Below are 20287 nucleotides of genomic sequence, written 5' to 3' on the forward strand. Positions count from 1 at the left end.
ATGTTGATTTTGTTAAGAGGTTTTCTTCTTGGTCTAGAGCAGACTTCCCCAACCTTGTGCCCTCCAGGGGTTTTGGACTACAACTCCCATCAGTTGCAGCCAGCATGGCAAATGGTTAGACATGATATGAGTTGTAGTGAAAAATATCTTGAGGGCACTGAGTGAAGAAGGCTGGTCTAGTTCCATGGCACAAAGTCATTCCCAATATCTACTGTGGACACCCCACACTCAGCCAATAAACGGATAGTCTTGTCCCATCATTTCAGTATCACTGTGTTGGTCTGAGTTGAAGAAAACACCATGCAGGTAGAATATCTTGAGTTCTTAAGAATAAGGTTGTAACTGATTCTTCTAAGCAAAATTTTTGCTTTTAGCAGCAGAGCAACCTTATTTTATAGAATCCATCTCCCAGCATGGACAACTTTGTAGCTTTGATCAGCATGTTGGGATTTCCCTTATTCTTACGGGTATCTATTATTAGTTGAGTGGTAATTAAGGTATGATCAGCTGAATTCTATTAATGCCTTCTGTTTGCTGCTGGTTCCTCTGTAAGATCTAAACCTGGAGGCAGAGGCACAACAAACCACAGACTTCTATATTTTACTTCTTAGTTGCCTGTCATTTTATGACTCTAAAATGTGTTTGCATTCCTAGTGTCGTGTATGTGGTTTGAGAGCAAAACATTAATCCTTGGGAAAGCAATGCAAGGGCCTGGTGCTTTTTAATATTCATCTCACCTACTGCTAATGTTGTCGTGATTAACTGTGGAGTTCTTAAGTAGGGGGGAGATGATGCTATCTTCTGGTGTAGAAAATACCTCTTTAATCTTAGTTGTGTTTCCTACTAAAGTACAGAAGTCTCTTGAACTCAACCCTGTATGCTTTTATGAAGGATTCTAGAATTTCTCCAATAAAGTATTGGTTGTATAATTTTCCATTAGCACCTGAAAATTACATCAGATTAAAATTTGAATGCATTTTCTCTTAATTGGAATGTATAGCAAAATAAATAAATAAAATGGAGCATATTCCTCTTGAAAAGTTTATGTTGTCAATACCTCATTGGGCCCATGCAACGGGGTGAGGATTGCTGCATGTTGGTGTTCTCACAATCTTCTTCGGCTGTGCTTGAAAAATTATGGAAAGCCCACCATTTCCCCCTAAAACATGATCTATTGTGGCAAAATTGCACCTGAAATATATAAATGTAGCCACATGTGTGATTGTGACCTGTGTATTCCCTTTCCCGATAATGGCAACTATTTTTAATAGCTTTGTGTTGAGCTGCATAATAGGGGGGAAACTTTAATTTAGTTAAGTGACAATAACAAATAATATACAGATCTATGGTATTTGTTAAAGGGATGCTCATGTGTTTTTCTTTATATCCCCTCTAATTAAGGTTACTAAAACCATCCAGGCCGAAAGAAAAAAAAATCTAGAAAAAATATTAGTAGCTAAATGATATATGACCAAGTAACTCTAGGGTGGGTGGGTGTGCGTGTGCGTGTTTAAAATAAATGTAATTGAAACCCCTCCCTTTGGTGGCTATGGCACTATTGAGTATCTTAGCACTAATGGTATTAGACATATGCATTGCCAGATCCTCATTAGATTAACCCTTTCCTTTCAGTATTATTCATTGAAGAAAATAAAATGCTATTGTTTCCCTGTTTAGCTATTTGGCAACACTATGGTCACATACACCAGAGCAGCTGAGAAGAAGGTACATCTGGTAGGGCTGGAATTAAGTTATTTTTCAGAAAGATGCAGCCGTTTTGCCATGGGCACCAAACATTTGAAATCAAAACAATAAGAAATGTGGAGCTATTTAAAATATGGCGAATTGGTCACTTGCGTTCAGATTGCAAACCGCTTTCCCTTTTATTTGGAGATACCTCCAGTAACACATTGTTGACCTAAGAATGTCATTGGGTTGTACAGTTGGACGCCATTGTGATCAGTGTTACCCAGTGGATTCTGTCACAAATTCACAAATCTCTGTGGCTGCTGCTTTCCGCACAATTATTATGGTAGTGTGGCTTGATTTCACGCTGTTGTGAAATGATAGAATCATACAATAGAATTGTAGAGTTGGAAGTTGACCCAGAGGGTTATCTAGTCCAACCCCCTGCAATCCAAGAATCTCAACTTGCTAAGCTTCATAAATTATTTGAAAATAATATGCAACAAAAGAAATATGAAGTCTGAGATATTTTCATAGCGAGGTTAACATAAAGCTTGGCTTAAAGCAATATATACTCCGGATTGTATTCAAAACTTCAGGTAGTGCTGGGATATTCCTCTTATTTTATTTTAAATTTTAGGATTACCTCCTCACCCGCTTGCTTCTCAGCACAGCTCCTATAGTGGCTTTCAAAAGAAATAAAACATGAATTAAAAGCACATAAAATTCATAAAAACACTGCAACAGTAAAAACTTAATGAAAATAAGCAGCAGAGAGTAATAAAACCATTGGATAGAGTTTCTAGTTCAAGAACAACCTAATCAGGAGGGAAAGGCCTGCTTTTGGTTTCTCCACTTAACAAAAAAGCACAACGATCTACTCTTGATTCCTCTTTGTTGGCCTAAATATAATCCAGTTTCTTCTAAGGTGCCTGATTGTACTGTTGTTTTTCTGTGTTATAATTTTGTTTTCTGTAATTTTACTAGTCAACAAATTATTTTACTTTCTTTAACTAATTAAACTAATTTTCCTTTATCTGTTATTCTTCTTGATCTTCCTCCTTCATTGCTATCGATCATTTCTTCATTGAACGGTATCCTTGTTTTTGCAGTCATTATCTTCTCTTGTTTTCATCTTTCGAAGTGTACTGATTCTGTTAGAACCTGTGGCCCTCCAGATGTTGAACTCCAACTCTAATGCCAGCCTAGGCAACAACAATGAATGATGGGACTTATAATAAAACAATATAGATTATCCATCTCTGAGTTAATAGTTCTTTTTCTTCTCCTCCCACCTCACCAACCAATATATGAGGGTACCTCAAATTTCTGGTTTTTTAGGCCGGGAGGGTGGGATTCACCTAGGAATTATAGTCCCAAAACATCTGGAGGGCCAAGTTTGGGATACCTGAAACCAGTCTCATCAGTAGCCCTGTGTACAGACTTCTGCTTGCACAACAGGAGAACCCCCAGAACAGAGCAAGGGGGAAATATTTAGTCTTTTTGCCTTCATTATCAGGTCCATCGTGACAGTATCCCAAATAATAACAGAGGCGTCACCTCTTGCACAAGAGAGTAGTATCAGCAGGCTTAGGGAAACGCCACAGCTTGCAGAAATAGGTTTTTTATTTTTAAAAAACCCCTACTAATTATTATTTTATTATTTATTAAATTTATATACTACCCTTCATCTTAAAATCTCACGGTGGTTCACAGTATAAAGGAAGGGAAGCCCCAGAATAGCCCATTGAGGACTCTGTCTGTCCAGTGGCCACTGAATGCTGACTGGTGGTGGTAGTGGAATGGAGTGCCCTGGGAAAGGGTATGGCTGGCTGGCTGGCTAAAACACTGCAACATTTTTTGCTGCACATTCCACTCATTCTTTTCTATCTCTGATCTGTTGTCTTTTTCTTATTAATCTTTTGCTGCTTCCTCATAGCCGTCTGCTCATGGTTTGAAGTCAGACTCTTCTCTTGTTTCTTTGTTTATGGGTGGTGTTAGCACCTCTCGTTTTGCCACAAGCTGCAGAACTTGCCATTTAAATTTTCCCCTTTACTGTATTCCCCTTTTCCTTGTTTGTTTGTTTGCTTATTTATCATTAAAAATATTTGTGTTTTGCGAACTCATATAGAAAACATCTAAGCAGTGTCCAGCAAATATAATAAGAAATCTAGGAGAGCAGAAACTTTCATAAAGAACTGGCCAGTCACATAACAAACGTTCTTCCAACTGAAAAGGCCCATCAACACAAGAAAGCCTTTGAAAGGCAACTCAGAATAACAAGCATCGATTTCCACCAGCAGCACATTCCACATTGCTGGCCCAGCCACACTCAGTGCCCCTTTCCCCCTAGATGCCAAGTGGGCCTTGTTCACACAGGGGACAGATAACAGGATTCCTCCGGCAATGGGTGAGCTGCCACCGAAGGGCTCAGACATGGTTGTTTGGCCTCTGTCTATCTCACACAGTCTTTAGGGTATCCCGGTCCTTTCTTTCTTTGATTCTATTTGTACCTCGGTGGGTTCTCTAATTTGGTCCTGGTTGGATTATCTATCATATTACTCTTTGTGGCTGTGGTACTGTACAGCTTGCATTGAATACAGTGGCATTGACTTCTGAGTAAATATACAAAGGGTTACCGTATTTTCCGGCGTATAAGACGACTGGGCGTATAAGACGACCCCCAACTTTTCCAGTTAAAATATAGAGTTTGAGATATACTGTACTCAACCGCAGATTCTCCACCTGGCGTATGAGACGACTCCCGACTTTTGAGAAGATTTTCCTGGATTAAAAAGTAGTCTTATACGCCAGAATATACAGTATGCTACAAATATACATAGGTATTCCTAGTTAAACTTCTTGTTTGCAGTCTGTCACCCCTTTTATTTTTATGCATGTAAATATGATCATGATTCTTTGCTTTTCTCTCTTTTTCACACGGAGTTCCTGTTCACAAGAATCTGTTGCTTCATAAGAATTCATTCTTCCTATCTCCTGCTTATCTTTGATATCTCTATATACTCCACTTTAGTCTTTGCATTCTTCCGTTTTTGTTGCTTGTTAAACCCTGTATCTGTTTCTCAGTTTCGTATCTTTATGCTCTGTACTTTTATTGCTTCTTATCAATGGAACGCTTTACCAGCTGATATTCATTTACCGGTAATTGGAAATCTTCCTCCTTTTTTATTTTTTTAAAAAGGCTTCATTTTCCTGTTGAGTTACACCCTGCATTTGGTTGTGTTTGCCTTCCTTCCCTGTGTTTCCTTGTTGTTCTATTGTTGTCTAATTTAGATTATGAACCCATTGAGTAGGGCTGTTGCTTTATGGGTTTTGTACAGCACCTCATTTTTAGGCATTTCACAACTAATAATACTTACTTATATGAAGAGTCATCTTCATCAGTCTCCTGAAAATTGACCAAGGGACTGCCTAAATGCTGGAAGCCTCACCCAGAAGTCGCTGCTCCTAGATGACATCTCTTTTATCTGCCAGATAGCAGAACATCCATGGAAGTGTCTGGGTCATGGGGGTGGGTATATAGGAACCCTAAGTTTCTGGTGTTTTCAAGCGGCCATGCTGTTGGTTTTTAGAGTGTTGCTTCTAAGAACATGGGATTTAAAAAAAAAATCTATAAAACTTTCAATAATTACAAGAGAGGCTGCATAATTGAGTTGTCTTTGTGTATTTGTGAAGTAACTTTTTAAAAATATATCTGTGGTGTACATTTCAGTGTTCTAACCCCAAGTAAAAGCAGAACAGAAAGTGCTTGCTAACCATTTAAAGTCAGTATTGAACAGTTTGGTACCTTGTGCTCTCCGCATCTAATCATCTGGGACAGGCAGGATTTATAACTCCACTAATGCATAACAGTGGCTTGGTGGGGGAAAGTTAAGTTTCTTTTCTTTTCTTTTTTTAATACCCCTCTGCTTTTTTCAAAGTTTAGTGAATGGTGATTTTTTTTACAAGGAAGCAAAAAATGTATTGAAATTATCTTGAAGTGCTCTATTAAGATTTGTTCATTCTCTCGGCTTCATGAAAGCCGAAACCCAGTACAGTGGTACCTCAGGTTACATATGCTTCAGGTTACATACGCTTTAGGTTAAGAACTTTGCTTCAGGATAAGAACAGAAATCGTGCTCTGGCGGCGCAACGGCAGCGGGAGGTCCCATTAGCTAAAGTGGTGCTTCAGGTTAAGAACAGTTTCAGATTAAGAATGGACCTCCGGAATGAATTAAGTACATAACCAGAAGTACTACTGTATTTAAACAACCACATTGCATTTAAATACACCAACTGATTTCATTTTTGAGAAAGTAAAAAGTTCTATAGAAAAACGTATTTTAAAATTTATGTTTGGTCTCATCCCATGTAGTACAGTAAGTTCTGGGCTAGTTAATGAGGGTGACTCAATCCAAGGCCACCTCCTACATTACTGAAAGTTTATCATCACCTATTACACCTTGTGAGCCCAGCAGCCTATCTTCTTATAAGCTTAGTATTGCTGCTGAACTGTGGAGATAATTTCTTTGGGTTAATTCCAATGAAGTCAGTGCGTGACAAGAACAATTTCTGTGAATAGAACAAAACTTCTCATTCTCCCCCACAACCGGTGTGCCCGCCTCATCTCCCCCAAATCTGCTCTGGAGAGTTGGGGAAAGCACAGAGCAGATTGGAGGCTGATGGGGGAGGTGGGGGGGGGGCAAAGCTCTACTCACACAGCGGCTTTGTGGAATACAATCCTTCTCCCCACCCCTGTGGAAAATTGGGAATACACGGGGGTGGGGTGGGGGGAGTATTACTATTACTCCCAGTATGAACAGGCTATTTCCTTCCATATGAAACCACTTTATTCCTCCCATCACAACACGACCAGACAAACCAGGAAGACTTCAATTGAACATACCGTAGTTTCTTCTTTTAGTACCAACTGAGAAACTATGGTTACCAGCTTGGGAGCAAGCCATGATATTAAGACAGCTTTAAATCATGGTTTAACATCCTGCCTTGTATTAAAGCTTGTAACCATAGTTTCCAGGTTTGAATGGAATGGGAAACTCTGGTTAATTATACAGACTTCCTGGTTTAATCAGATCTCACATAAAGGGAGGGCCTATTTGGCTGCATGTGAGGCAGGGGGAGCTTCTTCGTTAATTGATTAAGCCATGATAAAATCATCCAAAGTAGCTCATTGCATGATAGTGCACAGTTGCTTGTTCTTCTCTCACCATTCCTTTAGTGGTTAGGGTATTGGACCAGGACCTGAGAGACAAGGGCTCAAATCCTCACTCATGAATCTCACTGGGTGACCCCGAGCCAGTGATTGCCTCTCAGCCTAACCTACCTCACAGGGTTGTTGTGAGAATTAAATGGGAAGGTGGAGAACCATGTATGCTACTTTGAGGTCCTTAGGGTAAAGTTACCAGACTTCCCCTTTTCCCAGGGACAGTCCCGGGATTTACAAATCAGTCCCCATACAAAATCCATTGAAGTTTAAAAGTGTCCCTGGATTCATTGAAAAAAATCAGTTAACCTTACCTTGGAGTAAGGGTGGGAAATAAATGCATTGAGTGAGTGAGTGAGTGAATACTCCAGTGTCTTTAAGTGTGCATTTTACGTCAGGACAAATTAAGTGCACCAAATAAAACATAGTGTGGGGGAGTGGACCAGAAATGTGTATATGCATGTTGTATCTGTCATGAAGAATAGCTAGAAAGTGTTTGTAGCAATTGTGCAACTATAATCCCCACAGCAATCACAACTGCAAGGAACTATGCTTGAAGATCTTGAAGAATTGCATTTTCCCAGGTACAAAATATTGTGGCTCAAATGCTTGGAATATGTAATATCCCTTCAAGCAAAGTGCATTTGTGAAGGATCACATACAGCTTGCGCAGAACAAACATGAAACTGATTCATAGTTTGCTGTGCCTCCAACATTTCTCTGATGAAAATAGGGATATTCCATTCCATTTATGATAATTTTACTATTTATACCCCACACAGCTTACTGGGTTGCCCCAGCCACTCTGGGCAGCTTCCAACATGTATAAAAACATAATAAAACATTAAACATTTTTTTTTAAAAAAAAAAAACCTTCCCTATACATGATTGCCTTCACGTGGCTCAGGGTGGGTCAGATAATTCCATACCCTCCAACATTTCTCCAATAAAATTAGGGACATCCTAAGGAAAAGTGGTATATACTGGAATCAAATCAGAAACTGGGATGGCTTCTCTAACTCAGCGATGTCCCTGGAAAATAGGGACACTTGGAGGGTCTGCAATGATCTGATTATATGCAAAGGCCCTGGGATACTTTAGCTGCTTGCATCTCCTTCCCAAAGATTCCAGTTTGGCTTCCCTTGGCTCTTTGTATTCTGTATCTTTAAAACAAGCATTAGCAGGCAGTTCATTTCATTCCTTGATTTATAACTGAGTGTATGTAAGGGGGGAGGGGAGAGAGAGCATTCACTCTCTGCTGAATTGCAGTTCTCCATGGTCCTACAACATCTGCAAATATTTACAGAGATAACAATATCCAGAGCTCTGGCTTTTCTTTTCTTATTTTTTTGCTTTGTTTTTTTCCTAAGAGAAGGTAGGAAAATGAATCTTGAGCTAGGCTGTAAAAGGTAGAAGGCGGGGGCAGTTTGGTGATGGGGCACCAGAAGAGAGGGGGTTGTAAGACCGCAGTTTTTTTATATCCAAGCAAGGCAGTTTTAGTGGCCCCAGGGTAGCAGACAGGAAGTAGCAAATGTTTTCAGATCCTTGTTGTTGCCGTTTCTCGGCCAGCCCCAAGCCACCAGCTCCTCCCACTGCTGCATAACAAGTTAAAAGAAAGAGCATGCAGCACTTTTGCAGAGATGCTTGCCCTCACTGTAGATCTGCAGTTATATTATCCAGAGATACCTGTCATGAGCATTACTCTTGCAAGCTAATGTGGCCATGAGGATTCAATTTACTGCTGTGTGTCATTTGCCAACAAAATGCTTCGCAAAGTCTTGAATTTTCTGGGAGTGTCATACAATTTCTTGTTGGGGGTTTTTCCCCCCAGCATGCACTCAGCTGTTGTTCCAGCACTCCCCTGTCTTCCAGTACACACACACACACACACACACACACACACACACACAAATGCATCTTGGAAGTGGATTAAATTAACCACTGGGATTCCCTGCCCAAACCATTATTTTTTGATCTCCTGTGGGGAAAAGTGTGTGTTTAAAGCGGGCGTTATCATATAAAGGACCGTGGGTGTCTTGATGCTTAGATGAATGCCCTTCCAACGCCAGTCGCTTTCGTTTAAAGAATTAGGGAAAGCTCTGCTGCTGTGAATTGCAATAACCTACTTGCTAATCAGTTTTGTTTAAAAGCAGAAATTGATTTTCGACCCCTTTTTAATTAAAACTGGTAATTTGAGTGGAATCACTCTAATGTCTCTCCAGGAGGCACAGGAGAACATTTTCTGAGTCTAAAGAAAGGGTCTTCATGCTTGAGATGATACACTTGAGTGTGGGCATGCTTGAATCTCTTTGCAACTTCCTGGATATGGGCAGAGGGACATTCTGGAAATGAGGTTTCCCCTACCTGGGATCTTGGAGGCAAGAAGTAGAAAATGACTTACTTGGAGGAGAGGACCCCCTGCTCTTAGCCTTTTCCTCCCTAGGGCTACTAGGCAATTCTTGGTAGCAATTTCTACTTAGCTCTGCATTGGCATACATCTTACCTTAGCTAATTTTCTTCATTTTGTTTTTAGCTTCTTGGTTCTTCCTCTGTCTCTTAGCTACTCTCCCCTTGGTTTTTTAGTCAAGTAGCAGGAAGTAGTTGTCTCGGTGTCGCTTCTGGGCCTGAGATGTTGGCTTAGGGAGAGGGGCACTTTCTCCTGGAACTGCAGAAATTGCTCAGTGTAGGTCCAACTCCTCTCTCCTAGAAGAAACATGATGTGAAGGTCCAACTCATCCATAGGTGCCATGGGAACTGCATGGATAGCCATTGTTTCACCATCACATGGCAGCAGGAATGGAGGAGCCTCACTGCCATTTTGCTTCCACCTTCCCAACAGAATACAGATTCTGAAGCTGCAATGGAATTTCCACACGGGAACCAAAACCACTAGTAATTTCTCACACTGTATTCTCTCCTAAAAATGCATTGCTGATGATGACTGAGGTATACCTAAATTTGACACCCTTGTGGCTGCCTTCTCTTCTGTGGAAAAACTAATAACTGGAGAAATGAATTAGATCTCAGAGCCTTGAAGCTAAGGTTATAACCATCCAGGTTTCAAAAGTTGTTTTCATCTTTTGCTCAAGCAGCCTTGCTGTGTGCCAGCCTTTTCCTCCAGAGGTTTTCAACTACAGCTCCCATTGGCCCCAAGCAGCATGGCCAAAAGCCAAGGATAATGGTCCAACAACATCTGGGCAGCACCAGGGTGGTAGAGTCCTTTCCGACTCTACAATTCTATGATTATATTATTCATAGGTGGTTAGGAGAGGGCATGGCCCAAGATAGATGTGAGAACATGTTTGAAAGCTTATATGCAGAAAGCCAAGGCGTCAAGGTCTGGAACTCTGTTTGTTTCCTATAAGTTGGGATCCTCTGAGGTCAGATTTTTGAAGGCTTTCTTAATACATTAATACTTAATATATTAAGTATTCCTTAATACTTCCTCTTACGTATTAGGGAACGTACACATTAGTGGCTTAAAATGCAGCAAGGTCATTTGCCCCTTGCTGTGTTTCAAGTCACATTTGCTGTTACTGTACACACTTGTGAGGGGGTGGAGATGTCTTCATCCAATAGGCATTATCGGATTTTGTTCCCTGCGACTGCAAACCCCTGTCATCTACACATGTGCAACAACTGCCTGATCCGTGCATACTTCAGTGTAACTGCAGCCTGCGTTTTCAAATTTGATAGAAGCTGGTTCGAGGAGAAACACATCAAACAACAGTCTTTCTCAACAGACTACAGAATTGTGGCCACCATCATGTGAACTCTGCTTCAGACACCAGTGGGAGCGCACAGAGTAAATGACAATGTGTGCTTAGCCTCTGTTTGGCCTGCGGGTCATCTGGTGAGCGGTCCCTAAAAACCAGCTTTTTGTCCAACGCTGCTTATGACAACAGGGTCATAGAATCGTGGAGTTGGAAGGGACCCTGAGGGTCACCTAGTCCAACCCCCTGCAGTGCAGGAATCTCAACTAGATCATACATGACAGGTGACCATCCAACCTCTGCTTAAAAACCTCCAAGGGAGACGGTTCCATGGTCATCTATAAAACGTTGCTTCCTGGACTCCAGCTTTTGTATACCACTTCCAAAATGTGCCTCTATCCTTACCCAGGAGATGCATGAATCTTGTTTCTGGATAAGAGCAGACGGACATTACATCCCACTCTTTCTGGTTTCCAGCTGGTTTGGGTTTCTAAGAAATAGCGCTTATTGATTGCTTGTTTTTATGTTCTTTGTATACTGTCTTAGTTTCATGATGTTAGCCGCCCTGAGCCCAGCTCCAGCTGGGGAGGGCGGGGTACAAATAAAATTATTATTATTATTATTATTATTATTATTATTATTATTATTATTATTATTATTTATTTAGCAGCTCTGTTTTGTTGGTTTCCTAGTTTCAAATTCCAGTTCTAAGCTTTTGTTGTATCAGTCCTGAGAAGGAGGGAGCCCCGTTCTGTGTTTCCAGTTCCCAGGCTTCTAAGAAAGACGATGTACCTCTTTCAGAATGCCACTGTTCTCAGATTGTAAGGTCTGTGGGAACAGAGGCTGCCTCCCCATCCTGCTTATGCAACTCTCTAAAGTGCTATGTATAATGATAGTGCTCCAGAAAGGAGATACACCACAAAAGGCAAAATCTCCTTTTTGCTTTGACTCAAGGGGTTGTGGTTTTTTTGAGGAGGGCAGTGTGCTGCTGATAATGCCAAGATTGTAGGTTCAGTCCCTGTATGGGACAACTGCATATTCCTCCATTGCAGGGGGTTGGACTGAGTGATCCTTAGTTTCCCTTCCAACTCTACAATTCTATGATTCTGTAAGTGTAATATGGGTGTGCTAGTTGTTCCTGTGTTAACCAACCCGTGTTTTTAAAAGCAGCGCAAGAATCTATCTAATCCAGCATCCTCTTCTCAGTAGTGCAGAGATGGAGAATATGTAGCCTTCTACAAGTTGTGTTCCATCCTGAGCCGGTAGTCCAACAACATAATGGGCCACAGGTTCCCCATCCTTGCAGTTGTGGTTAGGCAGGTGCCTTTGAAAATCCACAAGCCAAGCTTGATGATGAGCTTTTTTGTCCCCAGCCCCTAGAACCTGTTAATGAGGAAGTCCAGTCTAACTAGGGCTAGTAAAACTATCCTCTGTGGGGAATGCTTAAAAAAAAAACGTTTTTGCTAGTTGTCATCCTTGCATCCTGTAGAAAAACAGTTCTAAGTTTTGATAAAGATCAGTATTTTTATATTGTGCAGTTGGTGCACAAAGGGGGTTCTTAACTGAGGCAGGGATGTTTGGGTTCTGTTTTGGATCTTGTCACTTGACAATTTTAAGAAATTGGGCATAACGTGGACTTCTTGACCGACCTGTTACGGTCCTCTGCCATTCACTATGCATGTGATAATCAGCAGAGGCTTTCCACTGTCCTTGAGGCTAATGTCAAATACTGTGAAATAGTGAGTGGCTGTGCGGGAAAAGTCCCTATGTACATTAGGCTCCTTTTCCTTGTCTCTAATGATTGAGATTATCCCCCTCCCCACTGCCTTCCAGAAAAAGTCACATAATACTTGCCAACTTTGACGTTCAAGTACCATTCCATTGCCTGTTCTCAGTGTTATGGGATCCTTCCTAATATGCTTCACAATCTGCTATGAGATTCAATATTTTGAATATTTAAAAACCACACATCATATCCAAGCTCCAGAGCTCCTGCAATTTTTCAACCAGTTGATCTTACACCTGTGTCTGGTTGCTTTTTTCTTTTTTCTTGAAAGACCTGTGGGTCTGCCATTAACCGTTCTGTAGCTTGCTGATACAAAGAAAGACTGTGGTTTTGCCAGGCTTATTTCTCTTTTACAGAATTTTTATTAGGCTTGCTATGTTTATCCATGGTATTCTTCTGGGGTCCCCAGGGTGGCACTTGTGGACACGGTGGTATTCCCAAATCCCCTCCAAGGCCACCAAACACCCCCCAAATTTAAAGAAATTGTGTTTGGTTTGGTTAGTTGGCAGCTTTTGGAGAAGGGTCTGGGGCTTGGAGTTTTTTTGTAGGGAGGTTATAAGGTTTCTCTGCATGTTGCTGGTGGAGGGAGTTCTGAGCAGCACCAGTGTCTTTTGTAAAATGGATGTTTTATTTTATTTCCTATTGTGCCTCCAAGCCCAAAATGTTTGGGATTTTTGTTATAATCGTCCTTTTCTTTAGTTAATTTGGAAATACTGATGCACAAAAAATGTACAATGGCCAAACTGGCAAAGTGCTACTTCTCAACCGTTTTCTAAATGACATTTTGCTACAAATGGAATTTGGTTGCCATACATACTTTTGCAGTTGCAAAAGAAACCTCTCAATGTGGATGCTTATTGGTAGCATAGACCTCAAGTAATGGGACAGCTAGGGCTGGTTCAAATATACAGTCGTACCTCGGGTTAATTACTTAATTGTTTCCGGGTCGCTGTACGTAACCTGAAACGTACATAACCCGAAAAACGTGCTATGCGCAAAGCGCGCAGAACGCTTCTGCGCATGCGTGGACCGCTTCTGCGCATGCACGGATCACACTTCCGGGTTACGGGAGTTCGTAACCCGAAAAGTACGCAAGCAACCCGAAGCGTACGTAACCCGAGGTACGACTGTAAATGGCTCTCTTAAACTGTGGTAAAGAAATGGAGAACAGGCCATGAAATCACTTTGTCCCTTGCCTTACCCTCCCTCCTGTCTAAAACAAATTTGTCCTACCCACCTTGATCATAGTTTTAAGCATATATATTTTTTGTATCAATATTACATGGTGATTGAGGCTGCCCTCTTAACAAGGATTAAAAGTGCATAATCCTGTGACTTACTCCTGGTCAAGAAAGGTCTTTCATTATGTCTGCAGGCATTAATGCAGAAATAACACATCTGCGTTACTACTCCATGGAATCAATATGTCGTTCCATGATGGAAGAAAGGCAGGATAAATATAAGGATATAAATAACTTCATTCTGTATTGGCCATGTTCATTAACGGAGACTAGTGGGCACTTCAGCAATGGTAAATCTGTGATGTCTACTTAATTGATGAAGGTTGGCACTGGCTTCTTAAAATCCTGAGGTTCATCTCTCAACATTTATTATGTGGAGAGGCAGGAATCCTGGTTTAGGCAAGGTTGTGTTAGATTTGTGTTTTAGCCTTTAATTATTTAAATATAGGAGAACCACAAAATAATTTGCTCATAAGTTCAAGTAAGGAGAGGTTGATAACTGAAGGCAGAGAAGCTTCTACATTATAGGAGTATGGCGAGTACTGGCTATGTAAGATCAGAAGTGAAGGTTTCAAAAGGGATTATTTCATACGGAACTTTTATTCTTGTGTTTGTGAATACCTATGAGAATGTAAATCCTGTAGGTCACTACTTGCTGTTCTGTAGTTGCAGTGAAGTAGTAGGTACAGCGTTAAGTATTCTTAACTTCTGTGAGGTGTTTTGTTTCTCCCCCCCCCCAGTCGTATGAACATTTTATCTTAAAAACCAATTTACTTGATTGTTGCCATTAATGAATGTATGTGAAGTAGTTGAATAGTTGGGTAGTTGCTCTGAGCTTTCCAAAACCGGTTCTTATTTGGAACTGCTGGATTTCCTTTAGTACTTGGTTAATGATACAGTTGGGAAAGATAATGGTTTTGTCGTTTTCTTTTCACCACCCTTTTCAATTAACAGCAGATTATTTCTGCTTGCAAACTACAGTGTGTCAGAAAAAGAAGTTATCTCTTTAGGTAACATGGGTGAAGCAAAGTACTGTAATCCTTTAGGTTATGTCTTTAGTAGAAAATATTCCATGTTCTCACACTTCTTATAGGGGAAATTAGAATGGGGTAATGGATACCATTGGACTTCAACCAGAGAGATTCATTTTGCAGAGAGCTTTGCACCAGACTCCTCTCCTCTGTATGTACGTACTTTGCCCGGAGCTCAGTGTAAGAAAGGTGGGATTAGGATGTGAATAAAATAAACTTGCATATAAACTATGCTATAAAATAAATTAGATTGATGAAATGGGGCAATTCTTTTATTCCATGGAGACTTAGGTAGATCATATTAGCTACATGGCTTCTTGGTCAAAGCTACTTCAAATATGATGTTAATAGACCTAAAATAAGAGTTTGTTTCTGAGGTTACCATTGACATGTTTGATAGAAATGTGGGAGTCATGAAGCAAGGCATTTCAGAGGTACATGTTAATATATCTGAGACAAGGAGCACTTGTTATGCATTTGAATGAATCCAACCTAGGTTCTAGGCTACGTTCTGTTACCCTGTTTCTCCCAAAATAAGACATAGCCATAAAATAAGCCATAGCAGGATTTCTATGTATTTGCGAAATATAAGCCGTTCCCCAAAAATAAGCCATACCCCGAAAATAAGCCATAGTGACGTGGCACCTCCCATTAAAACAGCCTGGAGAGGCGTGGCTATGCAGCGTACCAATGCGACGCGGTTAAAATAAGACATCCCCTGAAAATAAGCCATACTGTGTTTGGTTGAGGGAAAAAAAATATAAGACGGTGTCATATTTTAGGAGAAACACGGTATGTTGCTGTTGCCTATAACCCCAGTGCTGACTTTTCCTGTTCTAAAAGAACCTTGATGCTTCCCATCCTCCTCTACCATGAAAATCATACTCACACCTCATTGGGATTCTGTAATCATGGAGATCTTGACACTGTTCTTCCAGACAGAGTGGAAATGTTAAGCTCTAGGACTCATATGCAGCTACTGCTTAGAGGCAATCAGAGAGGGCTTAGGTAGTCTCAATGGATGAAAGCAAGCTACCACTGATAGCAGCAACAGTTGCCTACCCATTGCCATTTCGTTGGGTTGGGTTGAGCTTCACTGTCACCTCACACAGAGAATTACTCAGTAGAAGTTTCATTTAAAGTGGGAGTTTCTTTGGTGTAGAGAAGATAAAGTGTTTACATAAAAGTATCAGAGGTCACGGAGTGCTCTGATCGAAGCATCTCAAAGGCATCCACGTAGCAGCCAACTTTTTTCTGTTCCAATTTAAATTGTGCAAACTTTATGTGTTTACCATCCCAGAGACCATTTTCAGTTGACTTTAAAATAATTGTATTACTTGCAGTATGCTCCTGACAACTCCCCTTCCTTTAATTGTGTGTAATTGAAAAAGTTGTTTTTGGTTTTCTGGAACCTAAAGAGGTACAAGGACTTTTTTTGGTTTTGGGAAGGGGTCAAAGCACATGATAAGCTAGCGCTGAGAACAAATTCTCCTTGCTGCACAGTGATTGCTTCTTAAAAGTTGATTTTGTTAGGTACAAAGGTTACCCATGCATTTCAAAATACTTGATAGCAGGGGTCTAATTCTCTGCCTTTAAGTATTTGAAAGGGAGGGGGGAAGCTACATTTGAAACATACTTCATACCTAACACTATATTCACGTATTTTGTATATAGATATCAGTACTAGAGAAAAAAATACCCTGCGATAAGCAACCCTTAATTCTCAGTTAAAGGAGTTAATGAGCAAGTATTAGTAGCCTATGTACAATGGATCTTATTAATGCAAAGGAAAATCAGTTTCTACGATCACGTAAACATAACCTGGAGGATCAGTAGAGTGTCTGCTTCTGTTTAGAGCTCTGTTTGCATCTTTCCGTGTTAACACTTTAACAATTTCTCCCCCTCTTTTATTTACATTGCACTCAAGTTTCCCTAGTACAAAAGATTTGCAGGTGCAAATATGTCCTGCCTTCATTAACTTCCCCTCCCCTTTTAAATTTATGTGATTTCAATTTTCCTTCCCTGTACTGTTAATTAGGGGATCCTCTAATCAGTACCATTATCACAGTGGTATTCATGTTTAGGAAAGCTGCTAAACAAATGCTTGCAAAATTGCTAAATGGCTAATTAATGTCTGTTAATTAAGAAAATTGCTCATGGTAACAAACCGTGCCATTGCTGGCAGCAGCTAGAAGGCGAACACTTGTTGAAATTACTAACATGGCAGGTATAGAACATCTGTTCCTCTGCTTTTCCTGAAGTGTGTAGCTGATTCTCATAATGTACTTACAAGTCTTGTTTGCTTTCCAGACCAATTACAATTTTGTGTTTGTTTGAGAGAGAAAAAATTACACAGGGAACATGTGTACATCATAGTGCGAATCTGGTTATTCATGTTCAAGAACACACTTTTTTGAAATAAACTTCTTGTTTTCCGGGATTCCAGAAATGGAGGGAATTAAAATGATGTTTGATCCTACAGCCCTGCATTGCAGGGTTGAAACTGTACAAATGAATCTTTTTCTTCTCAGGCGCATATAAGTTGTTCCCCGTCCCCTCCGCAAAAAAAAAACATATCTGCATGCAAGAATAATTGTTGCCTCAATAGATAGTTAATCTTGGTGAAGGACCGCATTTCTGGTCTCAAAAATGTGACACTATAGTCTTGTGTGTAGAAATGATAAGTTATTGCTGCTACTACAAACTTCCTAGAATTGGAAGTCTAGATAAAGCATGGAAACATGTTATTAAGCATTATTATTATTATTATTATTATTATTAACAACTTTCTCTTGTACTAAATTCTTGACCCAAGTGGCAAATGAAAACACAGAAAAGTACTATTGCTAATCTAATAGGAATATATTGTGGGTGAGCTAGTTTTTTATGTGTTCTTCAAGCACTTATCCAAATGCATTTAATAGTGCAGGGTTGTGGAAGACCGAAACTGTACAGTGCAGTACACCTGGGGGATTTTTTTTGTTCAGCTTGCATAAGTTGTATTGCCCAGACCCATATCATGATCCATACGGCCAACGCAGATTTGCAATTTTTATTTTTATTTTTTACCCAAATCTGCTGAATAACATAACTTGAGTAAAGCGTGCCTGAACGCGGGCAGATGCCAGGGCACAGTTGGCGGACATGTTGCATTTTTGCGATGCCATGTGTGCAATTTCCAGTGTGAGACTAGATGAGGCAGGTTTTCCCCCACCCCCACTCCATATATTTTGGAGAGTTTTTGTGTTAATTGAGATCACAGTTTGCATTTATTAAGGTTCAGCAATGAAAATGTTTGCTCGCAGGTTATGTGCTGCCACACATTGCACCTATTTTAGTCTGTCCGCACAGCAGTAAAATTCCAGCACTGGGCAGCAGTTCCAGCGTTGGATTCACTAGCAATCCCATCATAAATGTCAGAGGGCACAAGCTGTGTCGCTCACTCAGAATTAACAACTCATTTGATGTGCTTTGACAGTTATTGGATCTTTGCCCGCATCCCGCCCCGCCCCCCAATTTCTTTTTCTTTTGGAAGTTTGCGATGTTCAGAAACAAAACATTCATTCCCTGTGAAGATTCGCCAGCTTCTCCTGTTAAGCCAGCTCTTTTCCTGCACATTCATGTGCCTGACCTATAACCACCTTCTGCTATCTAACCTCACAGGGACCGCCTGGCTCTCAGCCCTCGCCACACGCACAGCCTCCACCTCACAACCCCAACAGCATGATGGGACCCCACAGTCAGGTAAAGACATCGCAGGGCACTGCTGTGATATGTGTGTTCTGTGTGAACTCTCGAAGCATGTGGGAGCCACACCCTTCCGCTAACTTAACCCGTGAGCAGCTCCAGGATAGTTTGCGGAGCGTTGTGAATTTACATCCACTCAAGATCCCGGGACCCCAAAATCGTTTTCATTCCACCTCATCTCACCTCCGCTAGGAAGTCTGTTCCTCTTGGCTGCATTTGTTCCATTGACATCAGATTACAAAGTAGCTTTCGATTTTCAGACATGCTAATTTACATACAGATATCATTTTTTTTAATCCTCCCCCCAACCCCGAACAGCATTAAGACAATCATTGTACCGTTTAAGTGCTTGTTTTCACTACTTGTCATTGAAATGTTTTAAACTCTTGCCCTCCCCAAACCGCACTTTCATTTACCAATCTGTTTAAAAAGTATCTTAATATTCGCTTGGTACTTTCACTTGTGCTAATTTTAATTCTTGTCAAAAATTATTAAACCACCCTAACCTTAAACAAACAAATAAATAAAGCACAACAAATGTCAAAGACTTAAGAGTCTAAATATTTCTTATTTATCAGCAGGGTTTTGGGGTTTTTGTTTTGTTTTTTGTTTTTAAAAAACGCTTCTGTGTGTATATGTGTCAAGTCTAATTACAAGTTGAATGGAACGCAGTATATTAAATCTTTCATTCATTTGGCCTGGAATTCACCTCAGAAATGTTCTGCTAATCAAATGCTCGGTTTGGGGAGTTTGTGTGTACGTGTGTAGAATAAGGGAAATACAATCAATTTCAGTGTTTTAAAGAGCAGTTGTGAAGGAAGTGGTTATAATGTTTACTTCCACTTTTGAGTGTTCATTGCCACTGAACTAATTTTATATGCTTACAGCCTTTTATGTCACCAAGATACGCAGGAGGTCCCCGGCCCCCAATCAGAATGGGAAACCAGGTATTGTATTTCTTCAGTATTTGCAGCTAAAGCACGATTGAGGCTTAAGATGTTTATTCTTTCATTCATGTACTTTTTAACACCGGGGTTGCAATGAGTTACCACACACAGACATACACACCTCATTTCTTAAAGGGGGAATTGTAAAGCTCTCAGGTGATCTTTTGCCCACAAGATAATAAATGCCAAAAAAAAAATTAATTAAAAAACTGCCATCCTGTTGAGTGTCTTGCTTTTCTGGCCTTTCTTGACCAAAGATCACATTAAATTCCTCTTTGAAATTGCTGTAGGAGGCTAGAACATAACAAGAACTCTGCTGGATTAGACCAAAGCCTTATCTAGTTTCAGCATCCTGTTTCCCAGAGCAGCCAACTAGAGATGCCTCTTGGGGAAACCCACAAGGAGGACATGAGGGCAGAAACTCTCCCTCCTGCTGCGGTTTCCCAGCAACTGGAATTCAGAGGCACTGTGCCTCCATTCCTGGAGGTAGCATAAAGCCATCACGACTAGGTAGCCCTTGAAAGTTTTGTCCTCCGTATACACTAACCACCTGCACATTTCCAAAACAATAACAACAACAATAAAGAATCTTGTATGCAGTTTAAATTCCTTTTTATAACTGTGTGCAGGATTTTTAAAATAATTGTGGTGTACATGTTGTTTTTAAAAAAAATGTACATCCAGTGCCATCACACTCACTTACGGCTTTGTAAGTGGACTTGCCAAAACTGGAGCAGAGAGTTTGCATGTTCTTGGCTATGTTAGATCTCACCTATCCTCAGTTGCAGAGGTTCTCTGTCCATTTTGTTTGAACTGTGCATACCTCCTTAAGGGACCCATAAATACCAGTTCTCTATCTAAGTTACAGCCAACAACTTTTATTAAGTAGTGATGTTAAGAGGGATCTGGGCT

General features: G+C 40.5%; 1 protein-coding gene across 5 annotated transcripts in view; it reads left to right on the forward strand.

Moving 5' to 3' along the window:
* The window catches only part of SSBP3 (single stranded DNA binding protein 3), a 172478-nt gene that overhangs the window by 134300 nt on the left and 17891 nt on the right, over positions 1-20287 (forward strand). For 3 of the 5 annotated variants that reach the window (XM_033152055.1, XM_033152054.1, XM_033152057.1), the window contains exons 6-7: positions 18345-18425; positions 19316-19375. In XM_033152055.1, coding sequence (XP_033007946.1) covers positions 18345-18425; positions 19316-19375 — 141 coding nt within the window. The remainder of the gene's footprint in view (positions 1-18344; positions 18426-19315; positions 19376-20287) is intronic. The other 2 variants (XM_033152058.1, XM_033152059.1) reach the window with 1 other exon arrangement.

This window comes from Lacerta agilis, chromosome 6 (assembly GCF_009819535.1).
Source record: "Lacerta agilis isolate rLacAgi1 chromosome 6, rLacAgi1.pri, whole genome shotgun sequence".
In the NCBI taxonomy this organism is placed as follows: Eukaryota; Metazoa; Chordata; class Lepidosauria; order Squamata; family Lacertidae; genus Lacerta; species Lacerta agilis.